This window comes from Dreissena polymorpha, chromosome 4 (assembly GCF_020536995.1).
Source record: "Dreissena polymorpha isolate Duluth1 chromosome 4, UMN_Dpol_1.0, whole genome shotgun sequence".
Taxonomy (NCBI): Eukaryota; Metazoa; Mollusca; class Bivalvia; order Myida; family Dreissenidae; genus Dreissena; species Dreissena polymorpha.
The window spans coordinates 67,957,148-67,977,306 of NC_068358.1; the positions used below are offsets into that span (position 1 = coordinate 67,957,148).

Genomic DNA, 20,159 nt, shown 5'->3' on the forward strand with positions numbered 1-20,159 from the left:
CATAAAATGTGTCATTAAAAAGTAATACGATCCATGTAATTCAAATAATATTAGCCACTGGATTTTGGAAAGCACAAGGTATAGTATTTACACCTGCATTGTTTAAGATAATTACAGACTTATGGAATCGAGTTATATATACTTCATTCGTAAGGTATCGGTTTCGGAATATTGACGGATATTGTCAAACGATGGTGATCTAAAACATCCACATAACTAAAATATCGCATATTAAGTAAATACATGGAAACTAAATTAAAACGAAACATTTAATGGTCTTCCATAACGTGCAAGTTATTTATGCAAGTAAGGTAAAAGTTATTTGGGTAACTGTTAGTGTTTGCTTCGAGCTAACAAATATTTAAACAGCATAAACCGTAAACCGAATATACGCTCGTGACAAACATGTTGAAATTGTCATGTAATAGGTGTAATTTACAAACGACGTGTCTATAGTACGATATATTCAACCTGGTGCTAAGAAAATTTCCGTTAAAATCCGTGACAGATTCTTTATCAAGATAATAAATACCGTGCATTTTTGATACTGATATTCCTGGACAGAAAAAACTGCCTTACCGATTGCAAACATGATTTTAGAAGGCGGCGGAGCTGCAAAACACAAATCCTTACCATGTCAGATGAACTATTGAACTCCCTTGACAAAGGTAAACAACACGACCTAGCCATCATGGAATTCCGTAAAGCGTTTGACAAAATATCAAGCGATCGTCTGTTTACAAAACTAAACCACTATGGTACACGCGGCCATACGTTGGAGAATAGATCCGAGCCTTGGTAACAACTTCCTTTCCCAGGAGTTAGTGGAGTGCCTCGGGGAAGTGTGCTTGGACCGATCTTCTTCACGGCTTTCGTTAATGACCTCCCTCTCAGAGTGTTATCCAAGACAATACTATTCGCAGACAACTATGTGGTCTACGGGCAAATATAGATGTAATCAGAAAGCGACTGTTAACTGTACTCTACATGATGTGGACATATTGCGTGTAAATGACTTGTTTCAATAATGTCACAGTATGAACTATTTAAAAAGAAATCCACTTACCCATCCAATTTTATTTCAAAATACGAATGAAAATATTTAAACTGTTTTTTTATATCAAAATATCTCATAGTTCTATCGAATATGGTAAAGGAGTAACGTCCAAATCTCATCATGCCATTGAACATTGTCTCAGCCGAATACATGAGCATAATTTTAGCTTCGTATCCGTTATCATGACCATCTAATAATTAGTAACGGCCGTCATCATGAGGCGTTTTTCAAAACCCAATCGAATTTAATCGTTGATAAAAATGTTGTTTGTTCATGTGGGATGCTGATATTTGGAATCGCCGAAGAAAAATGATAAAAGATTTCAATACAATGTTTTTCATAGTTTGACTGAGAGAGTCGTGAATTTTGTTTGATTTTTGACCACATTCTAACGGATTTCTTGAAAAGTAAGCACTATAGTAAGGTAGGGATTTCGTTCACAAATTACTTATTACTTAGGCTTTCAAAGAACGCACTCAAAGCTGCTCAATCCAAAAGGTAAAATATAAAGAAAAGGGAAATACCTTCACTCCGTTTTCCACCGACCTGTATACAATATCTCAGTCGTCGCATGATCCACAGTCGTCGCTGGAGGCGATTGAACGGTGTGGTGGTGACTAAGCAGAATGCAGGCTGACGGCTACTGCATAAACTAAGCAGGAACATGTGATGTTCGGTTCAAAGCAACCCGGTTGAAATGCAAAGGAAACCAATAATGACTATGGTGTTAACAGGTTTATTTACGGAAGTCAAACTTCTGTGTGCGACCATACAACGCTCACGGCTTGTCTTTGTAATAATCCTGGCGTTTCATATACGTTTTCATCATTTGTAAGCTCCTTTTACGAGACTATATTTGTCACTGACTATCAGGTATAAAAACCCAAACATTTAGTCGTAAACTTTTATTTCCATTGCATGTCTTTTGGAATAGTGAGGACTTACATTGCTCGTTGTCAGATACAAAACAATATGCCATAGTACTATACTAGTGATAGGATTATAAACTTATTGCTTCCTACAATACATTTGCCTTGTCCAGCTGCAAGCAACTGCAGCAGGAGAAACAACTAAGACAGGGAAATGTTATTCACACATATATAAGTGCATTTACGCCTGACGAAATAGATGTACGAGAGCCAGGCAAAAAAATGCTGGGTTAGAGCATGAACGGTCTATGTAGGAGAGCATTTCGTCCAGTATTACAAAATCCTCAATCCGTCGTTTTGGGCAAAAAGAATATCCATCTTTCAATAATCAGCGTGTTATGCACTCAACACTGTGTCACAGTTCAAGCGCCAATTTTGAATACGAGTCGTATAAGAAAGATTCAAGATTAAATATTTATTTACAACATTTCCAGAAGGCCAAGTGCCCATTTGGACATAATTTTAGAACATGCAATGATATCAACATTAATAAACATATATGCATAGTACTCACGATTATGAATAAGCGAAGTTGTTAAAGACAGAATACATACATAAATAAAATCAATCAATAATTAACAGCAGTTTATCAATATTTAACGTACAAAATATTAAAGAGAAGTCATACTTATCAGTACATGTTTCGTGGATTAAAACATGAATTGGTTCGTCGCACCAAACAAAAATAAGGGTATAACACGAACTATCACAAAAGTACGGAAAATACAGATTAGAAGGAAATCCACCTGCCGTATAGTATATAATAAAGATTATTGTAATAAAATATCATTAGATATATTTAAACATTATTTTGAAAATTTGAGTAATTCTAATTCGGAAAATAATAATACAGAGGCAGATTTTTTTGTTCGAATAATAACTTTGGCGTTGAAAAGTGTACTTTTTCAGAATAAGACCAACATATAACGGTAAATGAGGTTTTTAATGCAAATAAACACTTGAAACGTAATGAAGCGCATGGTGGTGACTGTATTTTTAAGCGAATATTTTATTGAGTGTATTGATATATTATCCGGTCATATGTGTGATGTTTTTAATAGTATTTTAACCTCGGGCTATTTTCCTGAAAAGCGGACGGAAGGTATAATTATACCATTGCATTAAAAAGGCCCTGAAAATGATGTAAATAATTGTAGTTGTTTTTCTAAGCTATTTACAACAATTTTAAACAAGCGCATAAAATCATTTTGTGAAAATGATGCTAAAATTTCGGATGCACAATTCGGATTTAGAAAAGGGTGTTCAACCGTTGATGCCATATATACTTGGGGACTTTTCTAACGCATCACTTTTCAAACTTGAATATCTCAGTTATGAGTAAAGAAATCGATTTAAAATTTTACATACGATCATTTGACTACATTCTTTGCAAGCTCACAATAAAATCATTCACCCGTGACGATTGGACGCTTAAGCACGTGGGGTAGGTGTGGTTCCATATTTTTGCAAGTGAAAATGGTGAAACGCGATATAATTATAGTTTTATTTCAATTTAGTTATTTCAGGTGGGGTCTTACACAAGGAAAACATCAAATTAATTTACAAAACAATAAAGCTCCTATGAATATTCAGCAGCGCAATCGCACAATTTGCATTTTGCAGGCTACCTTCCCAACTCGTCACGGATGAATGATTTTATCGTTAGCTTGCACATAATGTAGTCAAATGATCAGATGTGCAATTTTAAATTAAAATATTTACTTATTACTGATATATGTATGTTATAAAAGTGTTGCGTTAGAAAAGTCACCAAGTGTAGTAACACGCGATATACATGTTATTCCAATTAAATTTCAATTTCATCATTTTAGGTGAGTTTTTACGCAAGAAAAACAACATTAATTAAAGAAAAACAACATGGCTCGTATGAATATTCAGGAGCGCAACGGCTCAATCGGCATGTTGCAAGCCGGTCAGTTATTAAGACGTGTAAGTTTATGCGTTTTACTTGTCACGTACATTATTATTATTTTACGTTGTACGAGTTTGAGAATTTGACTTTTGAAGTGACGTTTTTAATTTGTTAAGTTTGATATTTTGTTATTTTTCAAATTTCAACACAGTTTGTTCAAAAATAAGGGAGCAATATTGATATGATTAAGTGATGCGTTAGAAAAGTCTCCAAGTGTATATTCTTATGTCAGTTGTACAACATTATTTAAATGAAAATAACCGTCTGTACGTTGTTTATGTTGATTTGCTAAAATGTTTTGATAGTATATATCGCAACGCATAATGGCTAAAAATGTACAATTCCGGCATACAAGTCAAAATATTAAGAATTATTACAAATATGTATGAAAGTGTCAAATCATGTGTAAAAGCATGCGCGGCATACTCTGAATACTTTAGCTACGCCGTTGGTCTAAGACATGGGGAGGTAATGTCTCCTATTCTTTATTCATTGTTTGTTTAGGATTTGGAACTTTTCTTACAAGACGGCGTTCATTCAGGTTTAAATATAGAAGATATAATTTTAATTGTATTGTTATTTGCAGACGATATGGCAATTTTGGTAAATCGCCAGAAGAAAAACAATCTCATTTAGACAAGCTTTACCTTTATTGTAACTTATGGGGACTTACTGTTAATACAAGCAAAACAAAAATAATGGTTTTCCGCAAAAGGGGTAGAATGCGTCAAGATGAGAAATAGACATATAACGGAAAAAACTATAGAAGTCGTCGATAATTTTAACTATCTGGGAACTATTATTAATTATACTGGTAGTTTTATTTTAAATCAGGAACATTTAGTAGGAAAAGCCATTAAGCCTATGAATACTTAGCTTTTTAAATGCAAACAGTACGATCTTAAACATAGAATATTGCGTCAATTGTTTGATGCCTTTGTTGGCTCGAATTTAAACTATTCATCAGTGATAAGGGGTTTTAATAAATTTAAAGATATTGAACGTTTTCACTTAAAGTTTTGCAAAAGGTTGATAAATGTTAAAAGCAACACATGTAATGCAATGGTGTATGGTGAATTAGGTAGACACCCACTTTATATAAATAGATATGTTCGTATTGTAAAATATTGGCTTAAATTTGTAAACAGTGAACATATTATCATACAAAATGTGTATAACCAAGCGATACATGATTGTAATAAAGGGTACACATATTAGGTATCAATTGTAAAAAAGTTGTTAAATGATTATGGATTTTCATGTGTATTCGAAAATGCAACTATAATTAACACAAATTTGTATGTGAATTAAAATGTAGAATTATAGATACATTTAAACAAGAACGGTTTGGCAATATGAATAATAGTTCTGTTTTAGATATGTACAGGATATTCAAAACAACTCTTGAATACGAAATGTATTTAGATGTACTGCCAAAAAGTTTGCGTACATTATCTTGTTAAACTAAGGGCTTCTGCCCACCCTTTGAGAATTCAAACTGGAAGATACACACGTAACCATATTCCTCGTAATGAACGATACTGTCAACGTTGTGATCAAAGGGACATAGAAGACGAATTCCACTTTATATGTAAATGTCCATGTTTCCATCAAATAAGGCAAAAATATATAAAAAAATGTTTACTATGTGAACCGATCAGTTTTTAAGTTCCATTCTTTATTGAAATCAACTTGTAAAATTGAAATTATAAATGTGTGTAAATATATGAAGGAAGCTCTAATCGTTAGATATTCTATCACGAATAATATTGTCAACGAAAACTAGTATTTCCTTACTTCAGTGAAATGATATTTAACTATGTTATATAAAGTAGTACTTCTTTGGTAATTATACTATGTTTCAAATTGTAAGATTACATTTTGTTATAACCCATACGTTGTTATATATAGACAAATGAAAATATTTTGTATTATATTTCATGTATTTAGACGATGTACATTTGTATAAGTCTTAATAAACTGTCTATTCTGTTCTGTTCTGTTCTTATAGTATAAGGCTTATATATCTATCAAAAAAGCTTTTGTCCATAAATTTAGGTATCGCCTTTAATTGTATTATTTGTTTATTACTATATGTTTTGTTGTGTTAGCTGTTTACCCTTTCATTATCTTCATTTGTTGTTATGTTATTTCTAGCTACGAAACGAAGACGTTTTTACTGTTATCACAGTGTATAAACCAATTGTATCAAACCTGGGTGTTGCGATGTGATTGCCATGGCGTAACGGCAATATTTACATACCGCTGTTAATTTTGATACAAATCAATGGATTAATACTGCAAAAAAAGAAAGTAAACTATGTACTTTAGATGTCGTAGAGAATTCAGTTTCCTTTGAGAACGTATAAATCCGCTTCGAAGAAGTTATTGTTTATGAAAACATTGAAAATCACCGAAGAAAAATGGAAAACACATGTTGCTCTTTGCCAAAATATCATTTTTTTTGTCTAAAATCTGTTTCAAAATATACATATTTTTGTATATAATATATTGCAATAACTGTCAAATAACTGTTATGTTACATATAATCTATCGGCATTTTGAATATACTAAGATATTGATTAAAATACACAAGCTGGTTTTTAAGATGACTGTATGATATATTGCAGTGATGCTGTATCATTGATTGCGATTACATAATATGCATTCTGTATCAATAATTGCGATAAATCTATGCCGATTTTGCAGATTTTATATCATTTATGGTGATTAACAATAATTGATTGAGTCTTGTATTTTGTCTGATTAGGCGCAATGGACGAATTCCAATGCATTTACTGTGATTTTTCAACAAGCGTTTTCGGACACAATTAATCACTGCACATCAAAACATGAAAGTAGAAACCTGAAAATAAAAATCTCAAAATACTGTGCTATCAACAAACAATTAGTATCGTATTCCAAAGACTTTCAACTCATACCAAAAGAGTTTTAATCTTCAAGTATTATTTCAAATAATAAAACAAAAACAATACAAATTTCGAAATGTGAACATATGTCACAAATATGGTGAACTGAAGAGCTTGAACTTATTCCATATTCATCTTCGTTGCAAGTCATGTCCAGCACATTGTTATAGCTGTCCTTTGGTTGGCTGATGGGGGCATGTTTTTACTCAGGTCAATTGTTGTTTCAGCAGAGTTAGTTTTCATAGGGGTTGACGTGCAATTTACCGTAGCAAAACTACCGCCCAAGCCAAACATTCTATTGACTCGTCCGCCATGTTTCTGTAAAATAGCAATAATTTAGTTCTATATTAATGTTTCCCAAATAATGCAGAAAGTTAATATTAATCACCAAAATAATCATTACTATCACTCCCATCATGATGATCATCATCATCGTCATCATCAGTAAAGTTGGAATAATCATTAGCAACAGCAACACCACCAGCAGCATAAACTGTTCGTACTGGCAATCTGTGTTAAATTACGTATGACCTGAGAGAGAAACAAGAAACGATATTTTCTTCAACTTAATAATGAAATGGTAACTTTGATTTTGGATAATTTAGAATTCAACTTTATAATGAAAGCGTAACCTTGATTTTGGATGATTTGGATTTGCATTATTTTTCGAAAACATAGGCACATGTATATAATGTACACTTACTTGTGCGAATTACTTAAGTCCCGTATCACTATAGGCCATGCAACAGCGGCTATATCATGAACGCATATTAAAATAGAACGAAGTTTCAGCTAAAATAAATTTGAAATAAATAACGGACAGAAATACCTGCAAATTAGATTCCTTAAGTCGAAAAGGGTATTACAAAATCTCCACAGTCTCTTCTCTTTTATTAACCAACACTTGTACATGTATGTGTGAGCCAGCTATCTATTTATAGATAACACATTCTAACGTTGTTTCTTTCCAAGACTATCAGCCAGTGTTAAACATAGATGATCAATGAAGTGAATGAAACTGTTTCGTAGCTGTTTTAAACATTTAGGAGGACGAAATAATGACACGTAAACTTCAATAACATATTGAAAATCCCAATAATTGATACATAATAACCGCTATAATCATACAAGTGATTGATTCAGTTGATGTAAAAAAGAACCCCTAAAAAATACGTTGTACAGATCGAAAGTGCACATTCTTAATCTAACATCTGTCAGACTGATGTATAAATAGTTCTTGTTATTTGTTAAAACGCCAATACAACAAAGATTTCAAAACTAGATCATGACAATTTGACGAGATGTTCGGTGATCAGTAACGCATTTCATCCTTATTTCAATATATACAATGCATAACAGCATGCCCGAGAAATCTGCAGTCAAATCTGATTATTAATTACTGTTTGAAGACCATCATAACGACAAAAAAAGGAAAATAAGTTACCTTTCTAGCAACGCACGTAAGCCAAATATTCATTTCGCTATGGCAATCACATCGCAACATCCGGATATGATACAATTGGTTTATACACTGTGGTTATTATCAGTGTAATTTAACCTCCGTGCCGTGCTAATTTTATTATTAAACAATTAGTTAATAGTCTCGTAATACTGAAAAATCGATGTAGAGAAATGCAAAATTAATTTAATTTTCTCTTTTGTTTTTAATAAATTTAAGATAATGTTAATTTTATTAATTTTAATAACATTTTGTTTTAAAGTACCTGTATTCTTAACAACATCTCCCTCAGGTAAAAACTTCAAATCGAGGCTCACGTTAAATACAAACAACCAAAATGGCGTTCATGCACAGATTTTTGTGTTGGAATCTCCGCACAGCATCGATTGTCTGCTTCATTTTTGTTGCGGTAATGAAAATGATGTATTTTATTTTATATTGACAAAACGTTAACTAGTGTTCCTTATAAAGCAGTAAATTGCTGTTATGTTAATTATACACCTGTTAATTAAAGGTAAGATAAACATTCTTTTTTCATTTCCGGTGTAATAAATTACTTGAATTTTTGATAATTACTGTTCCCGCTAGCTCATTTAAGCCAACTTTATTCAAAACGATGTTATTTCGAAAATTCAACGGCCCAAAATAGTTTAGAAAAATGATACTGGAGTACGTGACTGCCATTAACTGGCTTCTCAGTAAATGACATCTGTAAAAAATATTTTGTACCGTTATGGATTTGGCTTTGTTTGGATAAGTCAAGAGATAGGAAATGTGGAATTATTCTTAATGTCATTTAAACAAAGATTGATTGATTGTAATACACAGAACTGGCTTGAAGCTCTTGGAAATTCACCAAGATGCGATACTTACAAACAGTTCAAATCTATGTTAAACCCAGAAAAGTATTTGTTTATCGATATACCATTTTATGTTCGAAAGTCAGTTGCTAGATTCCGTTGTTCAAGCCATAAATTAGCTATTGAAACTGGTCGACATTTAGGAATTTCAAGAGAAAACCGATTATGTACATATTGTTCAGTCGTTTTTAATAATATGTGTATTGAAGATGAGTTTCATGTATTTTTTAAATGTCCAAAATTCAACCAAGAAAGGCAAATGTATATCTTTTCATGGTACAATGGTGAACAAAATTTCTTAAATTTTTGCAATCTTATGCAAATCTCTGATGAAAGTAAACTTAAAAGCATAGCCTTTTTTGTAACTGAAATAATGAAAAAGAAAGATGTAGATCAAAATTGATGTTCAAACTTGATGTATCACAACTCAAAAAATAACATGCTGTTACTTATGTATGCTGTATTTTGGGCCGGTGGCCTTTATTTACAAAATAAACTTTTGTCTTTGTCTTGTCTAGTAAAGATGCTTTTATCTATTATGTAAATAGTATCAAATAATAAAAAGACCGCACACACTTATTTGTTTCCAGTTGAGTCAGTTACTCTAACTGTTCACAAAAATTTAATATAAAATTCATTCCTGCCTTTTTTAAATTGAAAGATATGTCTCTTTATATTTATATAATGCCTTGAATAATGGCCACTCTTCTTAAACTTTCACTTTTAGAATTAATTGCCATACACAGCTGGGACCCTCAATTTGAACAAAAAAAACTTGCACCAAATTCACACTAAAACTGTGAACATTGTGATAGTTGATTGTTGGACTAATTGAAAATAGTAGTTTTTAATACTTTTCCTATAACTAATAAATACAAATAAGCTCATTTGCCATATTTCATTTATTCTAAAGAATGCTGCCGTTGTGCGATTGGCTCGTATGTTATTACTGTAAATGAAAAAGACTCATCTTGTTAACAATCTGGGGACCATGCTTTTATAACCTCAATATCAACCACCTAAAATGATTTAAGAGTGTATATTCATGAGGGCCATACATGCCAGATGTCCCGATCTTGGCAGGACAGTCCTGCGTTTGGGGAGTTTGTCCTGGTGTATCGATCTGACACAATTTGGTCAGACACTCGTAAAAAAACAATTTACATTCTATAAGGTCACAATAAAATTCGCTATTCAAGCTCCGTTTGGCTTAAATTATCATCGCTAATCCATTTCTGGCCTCCTGTAAACAAACCCTATCTACTAGTCGAGTAATCTAGTGTTGTTTTTGACACCTTATCAGCGAACTATCGGCAAATAATTGATTTTATCAGGCATTCACACCATGGTGTTTTTATGATAGCAGGGGTGTCAATTTTCCTGATTATTCCTGGTCTGGTTGATAATATTTTGCTTTGTACTCACCAGAAATTGCACCTAGAAAGACTGTAAAAAAAGAACAATTAGCCGGGGGCTCAGCCCTCTATTCCCTTTATCCTACAGCCTCAGACTCTCGGCTTAATTTTCTGGATTTCAAATTTGGGAAAATTGACACCCATGGATAGGGGTCTCTTATTGCTAGCAATAGATGCATCATAGTGAATTTAAAGCAGACTGCTTTTGTATTTCATGGCCAAAATCAAGTCCAAAGATACTATTACACGGTATTCTGTGTTTTTTACCACCTTAGGCTTCAAAACCTGTTTTGTATATCAAACAATGTGAGCGCTAACTAATACACATTGATGTTTCACATACATTTTGTAAATTGACTTGTTTTTGACTGATTAAAAAAAAATGTGTACATAATTAGTGCAAAATCTAATTTAGACATAATTGATGATTGGTTGAATAAAAACAGTGCTTGATGCGCGCACATCGCATTGAACGATTACACATGCCTCTGTCCCAAATTGAAGTAAAATAGAAGCATGCCCCACATTTCACATTATGGATTCATCCGCATAGTGCACATGTGTATTTACTTCCGGAAAATGGAGAACGTCTGTTCATGTAATTCTTAAACACATTTATCATCAATTTTTGCCAGAAATTATGAGGTTTTGTAAGTAATATACTGATTACTGACTGCGGTAAAGGTGGCATTATTGATCGCTTTAGGTGTCCTGCTTTTTGGTCAAATGTCCCGACAATTTTTTATGGAATGTCCCGCTTTGGACCTAAAAAAATCTGGCATGTATGCATGGATGAGTTCAGCATCTTAAATCACAAATACCACTATGATCAACAGTTGTCCACATAATAAGCTCACACAAAGTCCTCAGTCACATCAGGCACCATTTTATTAGGAGGCGCTTCATCTTTTTCTGAAGAACTGCTGCTTTCAACATGTTGAATATCAGTCAGCACTTTGCTTTCAGAAATCAAAGATGACAATGCAAAAGAGTCAATTGTTATTAAATTTTTATCATAAACAAAGGAAGGAGTTTCAATGGGAAGACTTGTACTTCTTGATGATGTTTGTTTATTTAATGACGCTTGCTTAACAAAATCAACAGTTTTTGTTTTGACCCCCAGGGTTTTGCTTAGGAATCTTTTCCAGGCAGGCAATATTTCGAATTGCGTGACATATTTGTTTTCCAAGCAGCTGAATCACAAAAAACATCGCAAATATAATAAGCATTTGAACAACACAGAGAATATCGAGCACACAAAAAATGCTGAAGTTATCCATATTGAGGTATAGTCTTAAACCCGTACGAGACTGGATTGGACTACGCTTTGTTAAAAAGCGAAACAGACAATGTCATCAACGTTTTTTATAGCAATTGGTAATTTTTTGGCCAATTGGGATTTTTTTGCAGGTTTTGGGCAAAAAGTATAGTTTTTGCTATTGGAAATATAGCCAAATTTCGGCTATCAAATCTGGCCAAAAAAAGCCCTGAGAGCAATAATATTTGAGTCCTTGTCAGTTGTTTATTCGCTAATGTATATAAGGAACAGGTGGTAAAAAAATGACAAATATAAATATATTTTGTTAATTCAGAATTTGCTTGTGAAATGTATTTTAATAAATTGCATTTACATTAAATACACCATGAAGATATTATGTAAAACCAGCTTTCATAGAAGTTAATCAAGTTATAAGGAAAAATATTCTAGTATTATTTAAGGCAGAAATATGCAACCATAAATATAACAGCTCTTTTTTTAAATATCACTAGTCTTTAATACAATTTTGATTCTCAGTTTTGTTATGAACATGATGTAAGTAAATGTTGATAATTTTTAAGAAATGGTGTCACTGATCAAACAGTGTCAATTTAACAATTTTTAAGGATGATCATTTTAATTTGGACTGAATGAATTATGGCTGTCCTGCATACATGCCAGAATTTTTTAGGTCCAAAGCGGGACATTCCATAAAAAAATTGTCAGACATGTGACCAAAAAGCAGGACACCTAAAACCATCTATCATTCCCCCTTTACTGTAGTCAGTAAAGTACTAACAAAAACTCTTGATACTTTTATTCAAGACATAAAACATCTGAATTGAAGCATGAAATCTAAAACATAACAATAACATTTTAATTAAATAAGACAATAGCAAACAACAAAGATAATATTCATCTTTTTAGAGTACAAAATCTGGAACATTACGACAACAATACTCATTATATTACTTTCAATGGCAAACATTAACACAAGGGAGGCTATCCAGTACACTGAAAGTACGGGTTACAGTAAACTATCTACCGAACAGTTACATCAGCTTGACACGGAATGCCCGCCCAAACACATTTCTGAGGTAGGTTTTTGGTGGAAGCAAACCGTCTTTGTGTTCATTTTAACTGCCAACAACGCCTCAACCGTTCTTTGGCCCAGATTTTCCCTTTCTTCTTTCTGAATTTTTTTCAGTGCGCTGAAACAACGTTCTGGATCGGTGTTTGAGTGAGGGATTGACAGCGCAGTTTGTTACTTGTCAATTGTCGTGGCTTAATTGGAGTAGGGTCAAACTGTCATGCATAGCACCTCGTTATTTTTAGCTTAATCGGAGTAGGGTCAAACTGTCATGCATAGCACCTCGTTGTTTTTATTACAATTACACCCAATTACACTAGACAGGATGGGTATCACTTATTGGACTGTTTGTTGCAATATTGGTATATTGCACATTCGGATTATCCCGCTATTTTGGAACTAAACATTGAATGTAAAAGACTCATTACATGTAATGACGTAGAGTTAATTTTACAAAACAATTGTTTTGTAAACCGTTTCAGATAAAAACAAACACATTTTCAACATTTATTTCATTATAATACAACTATCGATAGCAATAAGCGACCACTATCTTGAAGACCACAAGCATGGTGTGAATGCCTGATAAAATCAATAATTAGCCGATAAATCGCTGATAAGGAGTCATAAACAACACTGGTACACACGAGAAGTAGAATCGGATTGTTAATTGGGGGCAATAAAGGGATTAGCGGTGGTAAGTGTTAGCGAAACAGAGCTTGAATAGCGAATTTTATTGGGAACCTATAGACCTTACATCGTTTTTTACGAATGTCGGGACAAATCGTCTCATATCGGGACGCCGGGACAAAGGGCCCAAAAGTGGGACTGTCCCGCCGAGATCGGGACGTCTGGCATGTATGCTGTCTTGACCAAACTCCATAATATCTATTGCCCTGAAAATTTGATATCAGAAGTATGTACAAAAGTAATTGCTGTCAAACCAGTCACATGCTCTAATAACCAGTTGAATCATGTTAATACTAATCGTATTATATTGTGCATTGGGTAATTCTAAAATTTCTGGAGACTATTGAATTAACATGAACCTGACTACTTAACCAGTTTATCAGCCACTAAATTTAACATTTTCATTTATTATTTCCAGGTAACATCATTTTTTGCTCTTGTTATGCGACTCCTTGACCTGCTGGCCATAGGAACAGAGTTTGAAATCAGCCAGGGCTTCCATACCACCTGGCGGTCACATCAGTGGAGAGGTAAGGAGGGGTCTGGTCAGTTTCATCAGGAACTGAACCTGGAAAATCAATATTTAGTTTTTATGCCCCCGGTAGGGTGGCATATAGCAGTTGAACTGTCAGTCAGTCCGTCCGTCCAAAAACGTTTACGTTGCCCACAACTTTTGCAATATTGATGACAGCAACTTGATATTTGGCATGCATGTGTATCTTATGAAGCTGCACATTTTGAGTGGTGAAAGGTCAAGGTCATCCTTCAAGGTCAAAAGTGAAAAAATACAATCCAAGGGAAGTAATAAGCTTTAAAAGGGAGATAATTTCTAAACCTGCCAAATGATATATTGAAATTTTATTTCAAAGCGGCGCAATAGGGGGCATTGTGTTTCTAACAAACACATCTCCTGTTTTTGTAAGGCTTGGGGAAGGGACTCATGCTTTCAGATATGGGAAAAATCAAATTAAAACTAAATTTGGAGATAATAGCATTTAGTGAAACTCATAGGGTGAATGAATCTTCTTGGATTAATGTTCATTTTGGAAGAAAACATCATGGATTTAAATGCTTTTTTCTGTGGGGATTTGGCTACAGCTATAGATTAAAACAATCCCTGTGGTCACAAAATTCATTTGTGAATGACAATTGTTAAACAGGAAATCCTGTTACATAGAAAATAACAGTTTTTGTTTTGTTTATGTAGCTGCATTTTTGCTTTTTAAACTCACATCTTCCTGGGTTAGCTTGTTTACCAGTATTTATTACTTGTACTTAATGCCGGTAACTAAAGACTGCCCTACTTTAATCAAAGGTAAGATGAAAAGGGCCTTAGAAAGGATTCTGATCTGCAGTGCCCTTACAGTTATGTTGCTGGGCTGGAAATCAAACTTAACTGGTCTACAAACTGCGCATGCTTAGCCTGCTGTAAATAGTGTATTCCATATTGAACATGGAATGATCTGCACTAACCAGTTATTTCATTGTCGCACTTGATGTTTGTCTGCCACTCTCATCAACATATGAATTCTGCTCTGTATTTCAGCTTTTCTTACTAGTGACATTGTGAACACATTTGACCACATTGTGATGTGCTTCTTCAGCATTTTCATGCTGATTCAAGTCACATACCAGGTACATGTATAATCTGATTATAGTAGTAAAAAAATCATGGGCATTTGTTGTTGTTTTTAAATAAAAAAATCTGTGTTCAATAAATTTTTGTTTAGAGGAGATTTGTTAGCAAAGTCACCATTCTATATGCAATTAAAGTAAAATCCTGAGGTTTGCTCTACAGAAATGAAATAGTTTGCAGCTATTGCATGTTACATGTGCCTCTCTTTTTTTAGCAGATTAGTGCTCAACAAATTAAGAAGGGATTGATAACATGATTATATTTCAAAATTAAAATCTAAATATTCTGATGTGTGTGCTTTGTTTTTCACAGTTTTTGAGAAATAAACAAGCCTATTAATACTTTTTATGCCCCCTGATCGAATGATCATATATTGTTTTTGGCCTGTCTGTCTGTCATTGTATGTGTCCCAAAACTTTAACCTTGGTCATAACTTTTGCAATAATATATTGATAATATCAACTTGATATTTGGCATGCATGTGTATCTCATGGAGCTGCACATTTTGAGTGGTGAAAGTTCAAGGTCATCCTTCGAGGTCAAAGGTAAAAAAAATAATTCAAAGTGGTGCATTAGGGGGCATTGCGTACTGACAAACACATCTTTTGTTTAAGAATATTGTGGGGATATACTTCTCACTCTTGTAACAAATTTTATTATAAACGTGAATGCCTCAATAATATCTGGGAGGAGAGATTTTGATGTCAGATATTCATATATATTTCAGCACTTTGTGATGTACATGCACTGGTTGAAGCGTTTCATACAGCTGTTCATAGTGTACATCTTCATTGAGTTCTGCTTCTCTGTGTTTGAGTACTCCTACTATGGAATGAACACATTCGTAAGTAGTACTTGTCTTTCAAAGGAATACCGAACATGTTCTTACTTCTAAGTAAATGAGCCTTGCTCTGGGAAAACTGGGTTGAAAGCATGTGCATAGTGTCATCCCAGATTAGCCTGTGCAGTCTCAAAAGGCTCATCAGGGAAAACACTTTTTAAGGTAATTTTACGCTCTGCTGTTTTCAGAGAAAACCCGAGGTATTGTCATAGCCTCCTTGCCGTCTGCCGTCTTGCTAAAACCTTTACATTGGCTCTAAAATTAAAGTGCTTCCACCTACAACTTTGAAACTTCATATGTGCATGCACCTTGATGAGTTCTACACGCCACACCCATTTTTGGGTCACTAGGTAAAAGGTCAAGGTCACTGTAACCTCTAATATAATACTTTAACTTTGCCTCTAACATCATAGTGCTTCCACCTACAACTTTGAAACTTCATATGTACATGCACCTTGATGACTTCTACATGCCACACCCATTTTTGGGTCACTAGGTCAAAGGTCAAGGTCACTGTGACCTCTAATATAAAACTTTAACTTTGCCTCTAACATCACAGTGCTTCCACCTACAACTTTGAAACTTCACATGTACATGCACCTTAATGACTTCTACACGCCACACCCATTTTGGGTCACGAGATCAAAGGTCATGGTAACTGTGACTTTGAAAAAAAAAATTCTGTCAAGCTTTCGCAGCTGAGCGTGGCACCCGTTATGCGGTGCTCTTGTTGTTTAAAGGAAGTCTGTTATTAGTGAAAATTCGGTTTAGGCGTAAAAAGCAGACTGCACACGCTAACCTGGGAGGATTCTTTGCTCACATCCATTAGGCCCTGATTTCCCAGATTGAGACTCCTGTTTTTGCCAATTTGTTTATATACAAATGATTTAAAAAAAGAGTTTATCAAATAGCTTTTCTGACGAAATTTAAATGCTCTACCTTTGATCATGATGCTAAACATTTCCTGTTTTTAATAAAAGTGTCTCTATGTTGTTCGTCATACAGTATCAGTTTCTTTATATTTCAGAGACTTGCCTATGTGGTTTGGACATTCCTGTACTGGCTGGGCAGAACACTTGTTAATGTAAGACTTCATGGCATTGTGTTTTCAAAAAATTTAAATGTTTGATGATGATTTTTCTTATTGTGTTAATTTACATGTTTACCTTAGCCCAGCTTCATGGATTTATGTTATTTTCACCGGAGGGGACTTATGGTTTGCGCTCTGTGCGTCTGTTTGCGAGTCTGTCACACTTTTCTGGATCCTGCAATAACTTTAAAAGTTCTTCATATTTTTTCATGAAACTTGAAGCATTGATAGATGGCAATATGAACATTATGCACGTCATTTCATTTTGTTCCTACGTCAAAAATTCTGGTTGCTATGCAGCGATTTTTTTGTCCTATTGGGAAAAGTACCCATACCGGTCCAATTGGAAAAAATTGAGTTGTGAAAACCTCAAAATTGGGAAAAATGAGTCGTGAAGACCTTGAAATTGGGAAAAATGCGTCGTGAAATCGTCATATTGGGAAATTAATGTATTTGATTTTTTGCTAACAAATACCTTAAAATTGAGAATAACTGATGTCAAGTTGTTAATATTATATTTACTAAGGTTCTAGCCATAGAGCTGCATAAGTAAATTCATTAAAGTTCATTAAAAAAAATAATTTAACCTTCATTTGGGAAATATGTAATTTTTCCCAGATTGGGAAAGTGCCGTTTGCCAGTACTTTACAAAGAAGGAAAGAAATCGCTGCTATGGCAACAACAAAAAACATGACAATGGTGAAGCCAGTAGGGGACATATATTGCTTGGCAATAGACTTGTATATGACTAAATCTTTCATGATTTGAAGAAATATTTGTGTTTTGCTTGTCTTGTGGTGCTGTGATATTGGATAGTGAAATTAGCAAATGAGCGAGGCATGGTGGATTATGGTGTGTACCTTATGTCTGGGAGGTCACGGGTTTGATCCCCACTGTTTGAGCGTTTTTAAGATCTCCCAAAAAACAAGTACTGGCTCTACCCAGGTAACAAAATCAAGAATGTTTCAATACACATTCAGCTTTTGATTCAATTGACTTAAAATAATAGGTTTAGACTAATTGAATGTGTTTATTTGCAGATCCTGTTTGTGGTGATCTTGTTTGCCCGGAAGCAGGAGATCATTGAGCAGACTGAGCGAGAGTTGAGGTTCGCTGGTGAGAAGAAGAGGCACGGTCTGGGGTACAACTAGGCTCCCCGGGGATAGTGCAGTGCACAGTCTGCAGGGCTACACAGCCATAAACAACACAACCAATGTGGATATGATGTCATTGACAACAATACAGCTTAGTCATTTGACATGATGGACTTGAGCTATTCAGAACTAGAGCTTTGAAAAATTTAAACTTTTCTCATGTATTATCTAGCCTGGTCCATCTTGTATATACTCATTTTTTGTACATTCACCAATGATTCATTAACTGTATTCTTCTTTCTGACATGCAACACTGAATGTGTGGCTGTCCTGAGTAAGGTTACCATTTCGCATTCCTTCCATTACATACATTCCGTACATGTTCTAGTAAAATATTGTTTGGTAGTTGGTAGTCAGAGTTATTCAATTAGTTTCATGACAGTTGTAAGAATATTGTACTTTGTTTTATTATATTTCATGTTTATATAGATATATTTATATCATTCATTTTATACTTCCTAATAATTGAAACAAAAAATGTCTTTTTACACCTTTGCAAGTCTATGTTAAACTGGATATGCGCAGAAAATAATACAAGTAATATAAAAATAGACTTTCCATACAATTTTGTCTTTCATTAATCATAAATGAGGTGAAATACATTTACTCAACAGAATAAAACGTACATTTGCAACACTACACCTTAGAGTGATTTAAAGAGTTTGTTTTCCTGATAATTCTTGACAACGCAGTTATCAGTTCACATTCATCATGTAAGATAATAGTGCACAGTAAATAAATTGAAATGGCACCAAGAAATAATGTGATGGCATTGTAATTAAAATGTTGAAGGTTTAACACCCAATTTGGAGCACCATTTTTTTATCTGTTTAAATGTCAACTTAACCTCAGCATGATTGTAGTGTTAGAAACTGGTTTGGTACATTTTTAATAAGCTCAGGTATAGAGCAAGTTAGTACAATATCATACAATGTGGTTGTATTACTGTATCAATACCTTCAGATGTGTTTGCATTTCTATATATAGTGCTTAAACTTAGCTCAGAATACCTGCATAACAAGGTAAGCAATATCCACAGGTCTTGATGACCATGCCAGTATCATGAAGTATTGATCTTCATAGCACTACATAACGATAGCATATATTGTAGGTTAAAATTGATTAGACTTAGTTAACATGTAATGAACATGTATTAATAATTTGAAAATGCATGGTATTTGCAATATCTATAAATTTTAATGGGGATTACGTTTAGTTTTGAATCTGAATATCATTGTACATCTTTTTTATTAAATAGACTTAATGTTTATCTTTATCATGTACAATAACAAATCATGTGTATAAATTATACTTTTTTACTTAATAAAGAGATATAATCATCATTAATGTGTAATTTTCTTCTTCAAGCTAATGCCGATAAATTATGTAAATTGTAACGTATTGTAATATGTAATAGTTACATCTGAAGAGGTATAATACAAGGTCAAGCAGTGATATGTTTAGATCATTCAATAAACTTACTTATTAATTACCAGCCGTGAAGCAGCCTTAGAAAATCTCTTTGTAAGTCCATAACCTTTTTGTGTCCACTCCATTCATGAAAGTTGGCTTAAATGTTAAACACCCATTCCAAAAATGCATCAGATAATTTAACTTTAGATTAGTTTGTAATGTACATTTTACTGACCAAGATTATCATTGACTTGGTGGAATACTTATGATTTAGTAACAATAGCTTGTAATACTTATGGAGTCACCGAGTGAATTGAGTAAGTACATTTTGGTTCAAGCATATATATATCCCTTGACATATTGCTTTTATATTTTGCATACTTCTTTACAAACATGATCCTGAC

At 33.6% G+C, this 20,159-nt stretch overlaps 1 protein-coding gene across 1 annotated transcript; it reads left to right on the top strand.

The window, feature by feature from the left end:
• The first annotated feature begins 8,571 nt into the window (after positions 1-8,571).
• LOC127878310 (uncharacterized) lies at positions 8,572-19,685 on the top strand. The gene is made up of 6 exons (XM_052424832.1): positions 8,572-8,717; positions 14,040-14,151; positions 15,168-15,256; positions 15,985-16,101; positions 17,126-17,182; positions 18,229-19,685. The coding sequence occupies exons 1-6, from the start codon at positions 8,646-8,648 to the stop codon at positions 18,337-18,339; spliced, it is 558 nt and encodes a 185-aa protein (XP_052280792.1). The 5' UTR covers positions 8,572-8,645; the 3' UTR covers positions 18,340-19,685.
• The last annotated feature ends 474 nt before the right edge of the window (positions 19,686-20,159 follow it).

Bases quoted from the DNA above. Each gene is read 5' to 3' on its own strand.
- LOC127878310 (XM_052424832.1), top strand. From the start codon at position 8,646: ATGGCGTTCATGCACAGATTTTTGTGTTGGAATCTCCGCACAGCATCG. The intron at 15,257-15,984 runs GTACATGTATAA...TATATATTTCAG, and splicing joins TGATTCAAGTCACATACCAG to CACTTTGTGATGTACATGCA. The intron at 16,102-17,125 runs GTAAGTAGTACT...TTTATATTTCAG, and splicing joins ACTATGGAATGAACACATTC to AGACTTGCCTATGTGGTTTG.